The sequence below is a fragment of the Rosa rugosa genome, chromosome 3 (assembly GCF_958449725.1).
Source record: "Rosa rugosa chromosome 3, drRosRugo1.1, whole genome shotgun sequence".
Taxonomy (NCBI): Eukaryota; Viridiplantae; Streptophyta; class Magnoliopsida; order Rosales; family Rosaceae; genus Rosa; species Rosa rugosa.
Window position 1 is genome coordinate 40,428,571 of NC_084822.1, and position 5,448 is coordinate 40,434,018.

At 39.1% G+C, this 5,448-nt stretch overlaps 1 protein-coding gene across 1 annotated transcript; it reads right to left on the bottom strand.

Moving 5' to 3' along the window:
- Positions 1 to 460: 460 nt before the first annotated feature.
- LOC133739599 (chaperonin CPN60-1, mitochondrial) lies at positions 461 to 4,987 on the bottom strand. Its single transcript, XM_062167384.1, has 18 exons — positions 4,794 to 4,987; positions 4,668 to 4,692; positions 4,440 to 4,571; positions 3,936 to 4,095; positions 3,662 to 3,837; positions 3,463 to 3,558; positions 3,217 to 3,321; positions 2,962 to 3,048; positions 2,794 to 2,883; positions 2,600 to 2,680; positions 2,442 to 2,510; positions 2,134 to 2,211; positions 1,931 to 2,026; positions 1,751 to 1,850; positions 1,560 to 1,663; positions 1,224 to 1,329; positions 1,018 to 1,096; positions 461 to 905 (listed from the first exon to the last, which is right to left on the bottom strand). Exons 1-18 carry the CDS (start codon positions 4,829 to 4,831, stop codon positions 797 to 799), a joined length of 1,731 nt encoding a protein of 576 aa, XP_062023368.1. The 5' UTR covers positions 4,832 to 4,987; the 3' UTR covers positions 461 to 796.
- Positions 4,988 to 5,448: the final 461 nt, after the last annotated feature.

A 5,448-nucleotide genomic window follows, 5' to 3' on the forward strand; every position in this document is an offset into this window, starting at 1 on the left:
CGGAGAATTCTCACCAATTAGATTAAGTCAAACATATTACCTTATAAAATAAACAGTAATGTCACTCAACTAAATAATATTAAGCACTAATAAGAGCCTCATAGACGATGACTGTACCTTAATACACAAATTATCGTCAAGAAAACAAGTTATAAATTTTCTTCGTATGGCTTGCAGAGGTGTCAATGAGTGAGCATGACATGTTGGTGAGTTTGCCAACACGTCAGCGCCGCACAGTGACCCACTGATCTACCTCTTCACCCATCACTTGGGGCTTCCAATTAGTAGTGTGACCTGAACACGGTATGTATCTACCAATTATTTATACTTCAGGTTATGTTAGAATCTAAGAAATCCAGAACTCACTACTCATTTAAAGCACATAAATCTGGGGTTTAGGGTATATGACTCATCACAAAGTCTAGCACCAAGTTGAAATGATATAGAAACAAGGAAGATCTGATGCAAAGACAATTGTTGATTCAGAAGATATTCTCCCCCAGATTATTTTAGTTTTTGTACCATCATTGTTCACCATGCACATTATGGTGTTTCTGGAAATATGAATTTTCTGAAGTCTAATGTGAAAAGAACAAAATCCCTTTCCTGACTAATTAACAGCACCAGAGACTACAATATTCCTACACATTAAAACCTCATCTCACTATGATTACATTCATGCTCGGCCTCCAACAATACCATCGGGGAAAAGAAAAAAGGAATTTGAGAAGTCAGTTTAAAGAGGATAGACTATTAGCAGCAGAGGCTCCAGCAAATCCAACTACTGATTGAACTGCTAGTAATCCATGCCTCCCATTCCTCCCATACCAGCTCCCACTGCAGGGCCTTCCTTCTCAGGAAGCGAGACAACAACTGCCTCGGTGGTAGTCATTAACGAGGAGACACTGCACAAATTAAAAAAATTTCAGTTGCTTGGATTCAGGAATTATAAGCTCAAAAGAAAAAAAGAAATGAACAGACATTGAAAAAGTAGGCCTTCTAAGACGGATGAATTACCTTGCAGCATCTACCAAGGCAGTTCTGATGACTTTCAAGGGATCAATGATCCCGGCCTTTATCATGTCTACATATTCACCTGAAAGAAGCATAGAGAGAGAGAGAGAGAATAAATCATGACCTAAGTTTCACAGTGCAAAGACGTGCACCTGAATCCAGTAACCACCCTTGGTTTGTATTGAAAGGTTATAAAAAGAAAAACGAACCCTTTGCTGCATCATATCCAAGGTCAGGATTGTCCTGCTCCAACAGCTTGCCGACAACGACTGCCCCCTCAACTCCAGCGTTAGAAGCAATTGTGGATACAGGCATCTATATGACAGTGGAATCATATGAGTGAATTTTACATGCTTAGCATTATCCAGCAAAGAATATATGAGAAACTAGCAGACACATGTTCCCTCCTATCAAAGATACTTCTAGCTAGTCTTACATCTTTGTAGAATCATTTTCTAATGTTCATTTTATAAGATGAGTAACAGAAGTGATGAAATTAATTGTTTGTATAACAGGGGAATGAGAAGAGGAGTAATATAGTGAACCTTAAGGGCATTTTGAATGATCTGCACACCAATCTTTTGATCAAAGTTTGCAGTTTGTAACTTGTCCAGCTCTTTGGAGGCATACAGAAGTGCTGCACCACCACCTGCACATGGGAAGATGATCTTAGTTAGCATGATAAATTATCCCACTTGAACTACGAAAACCATATATTTTCTAGAAGACAACTCACCAGGTACAATTCCTTCTTCTACAGCAGCCTTAGTGGCATTCAGAGCATCAGTAACCCTATCCTTCTTTTCACCGACTTCTGCTTCACTAGCTCCGCCAATCTACAAAGTACACCTCAATTAAAGTCACTTTTTGTGCTACCATGCCGTTCACCCTAGAATATATAGAAATGACAGGATACCTTTAAAACAGCAACACCACCAGAAATCTTTGCCAGCCGCTCTTGTAGCTTCTCCTTGTCGTAATCAGAAGTGCTCAATTCAATTGATGATCTTAACTGTCAAAATGATCATAGTCCATATATCATTAGCATACACAATGGAACCCAAGAATATTTGTTAAGATAGCTTAAAAAAAAAAAAGGAATAAAGAATCAGCATTAACCTGTTCACATCTTTCTTCAATAGCTTTCTTGTCACCAGCCCCATCAAGAATAACAGTATCATCTTTGGATACTGTAATCTACAATTCCAAACCATGCATGCAAGTCAGAAGCAAACAAACAGCATTCCAACAATTTAAAGAAAGTATCCTCTGATCAATCCAGATCTCATTTTGATAGACCACATTTCAACTTATTTAGAAGCATCGAGTGGGAACATGTCGCTATTCTTTTGATTACAAAACTCTAGGGCTCTAGGCATATGTACTCTGAAGGGTAAAATTAAAAATAAATGGTTGATGTGTCTCACCCTTTTGCATGTGCCAAGCATCTCTGGTCCCACTTTTTCGAGGTTCAGACCAAGCTCTTCAGTTATCACCTACAAAGATAAAAGATAAAGAGGTTATTGTGTCAGACTCAAAATAATATCAAATACAAGGCAAAGTGAAAACTACAGAATGAACCTACCTCGCCTCCAGTAAGAATGGCTAGGTCCTGCAGATTTGCCTTCCTGTTCTCTCCGAATCCGGGGGCTTTAATTGCACAGACCTTCAATGCATTAAAAGATTTATATTAAAACCATGTAACTTGCTACCTCCATAACAGTAGTCAACAATTTAGACAGTGAACACCGAGCATATATAGTGAAAACTAAGGATCACCTTAATTCCAGCACGAAGCTTGTTTAAAATGAGTGTAGCAAGTGCTTCACTTTCAAAATCTTCAGCAACAATCAGCAGAGGCCTTTGTTTCTGAAACCAACAACTAATGAGCTAAAACAACAGGAGAAGCATAATCAACAGACTTCAGTAATCCTCACAATCACTTACCTTCAATGCCAGCTCTAATATTTTCACTACAGCATTTAGATTTGAGATTTTCTTCTCGTAGATTAAGACAAGTGGATCGTCCAATTCCTGTTAAAGTGAAAAACCAAAAGTAAAAACCCACAGCAAAGAAGTTTTCTATAAATCTGATAGTTAAAGGATCCCAAATATGTTATGGCAACAACCTTCAGACTGAAGAACCATGTAACACGGATTGCTTATAACAAAACAGGGAAGAATTAATGGACAAATGCTTACACATTTTTGGTTCTTCTGATTGGTGATAAAGTAAGGGGATATATAACCCCTGTCCAGCTTCATTCCTTCAACAACCTCCAATTCATTGTCGAGTGTTTTTCCATCCTGAAATAATTCAACAAGAAATATTTTCAGACTTGCATAGAGAATGCAGAGAAGTTCTACTGCTGCAACCACATGTCATAACAAGATAACTATTCAAAGAAAGGAATTGGAAAGAAGGAATGTTTCAAGGAACCAACTTACAGATATGGTGATAACACCTTCTTTACCAACTTTTTCCATAGCCTTAGCTATTAGCTCACCAATCTCTCTGTCACCATTAGCTGATATTGTGCCAACCTTTTCAAGAAAACATTTCATATGAGCAAAAAAGTTAACGTTTGTAAGCCCCTTAACCACTCATGTTGTTCCTTTTCTGTTATGGAATTAAAATAAAGCAGACCTGAGCTATTTCCTCTGATGTACTGATCATCCGAGCCCTGCTCTTCAAGTTTGTCACAACACAATCAACTGCCATTGTGATGCCTCGTCTTAGGTCCATAGCATTCATTCCAGCTGCCACTGACTTGCATCCTTCGGTAAATATGGCACGGGTGAGAACTGTAGCACAAGTGGTACCTGCAAACACAATCAAAAACATTCACATTACCGTATTATGATCATCCAAAATTCTAAATTTGTAGAAATAGTCATCATAAGAATGAATGGAATCTCACCATCGCCCGCAGCATCATTTGTAGCATTTGCCACCTGCTTTACAAGACTAGCACCAATGTTCTTGACTTTGTCTTTGAACTCAATGCTCTTTGCTACAGTCACACCATCCTTTGTCACTTTGGGAGCTCCAAAGCTTTGCTCCAGAACAACATTGCGTCCCTGTGGAAAGATCAAACATCAACAAAACCACCATAACAACCCAAGCCTCCATAACTGTCAATTACTCTGACGGAATTGAAGATTGAAGACCATTGAAACTAACTTTATTCTCCACTTCAATTGCATTCAGTACCAAATTGAAGAAACAAAAAAACAAGGAAACGAACAACAGATAACAAACACATCTCAGATTCAAACTGAACCAATGCACAACAAGATATAATTGCAGCAGCAAATTTAATACAAACAGATCGATACACATACATATTACATATATACAAGTATTGTAACTTGAGGCAAAGCACCAAATCCAACAACAACAACAACAATGTAAAGTCACTCACTTTTGGCCCCATTGTGACTTTAACAGCATCAGCAAGCTCTTCCACACCCCTAAGCATCAACGATCGGGCTTCCACACCGAATTTAATATCCTTGGCCGCATAGTTCCTTCTCCAACTTATTCTGCTGCCAATCTGAACATTCAAAAAAAGACCTCCCATCAAAACCCAATCAAACAATGAAACAAAAATCGCAACTTTCAAAAGCAACAAGCAGCCCAGAATGAGTACCTGCTGGCCACTGTTCCTAGCCAATCTGCGAATCACAAAAGCAATGAAAAATGAGTAAAACTAGAGAAACCCAAATGAGATTTGAATCAAAGGAAGTGACTTTTGGCCCCAAGTTTGAATCTTTACCTGGCTTTGGAGGCGAGGTTAGTGGCGAAGCGGTACATGGTGATCAAAGTTGCAGAGGGAGAGGAAGTATGGGCTACTGGGTAAGAATGAATCGGATACTGCAAGAGAGAGAGAGAGAGAGAGGGAGAGGAGGGAGGAGAGTATAAAATGTGGAGCAGAGAAAGGTCTAGAAGCGAGAGTGTTGTGAAGTAGGGTTTAGGGTTTTGGTGGTGAAAGGCAAAGTCCAGTTACAAAAGCCGAAAGCCACGGGTTCGATTTTGGGCTGTGGGCTTAATTTCCGATCCATTTGGCAAATCAACAATTATCTGACTAAATAAAACATAGGGGAAATAATCATTTATCCAATTTTAGCTTACAAATTATCTACTTACCCAAACACTCTAAGAGATTATTTCCCTAATACCCAATTAAGTACTTTTTAATTCATTTTTATTTATTTTTGGGACAATTTTGCCCTCTCCTTTTTTGTCACTTAGAGAAATAAGTCATTGGAGACCTTGCTTGACTCCGGTGGCGGACTTTGGCGACTGGTGACCCAACTCCGGCGACCGGTGACCGAAATCCGGCTACCGGACTGGTGACCGGATTCCGGCGTCTGAATTTATTGCCCCCTAATAATACCCAGTAACCATATTATTGCCCCCCAGTAATCATA

Excerpts from the sequence above, each read along its gene's own strand:
- LOC133739599 (XM_062167384.1), bottom strand. The coding sequence starts at position 4,831 with ATGTACCGCTTCGCCACTAACCTCGCCTCCAAAGCCAG. Across the intron at positions 4,096-4,439 it reads AAGTCACAATGGGGCCAAAA|GGACGCAATGTTGTTCTGGA; the intron begins GTGAGTGACTTT and ends ATCTTTCCACAG. Across the intron at positions 3,838-3,935 it reads AAATGATGCTGCGGGCGATG|GTACCACTTGTGCTACAGTT; the intron begins GTGAGATTCCAT and ends TTGTGTTTGCAG.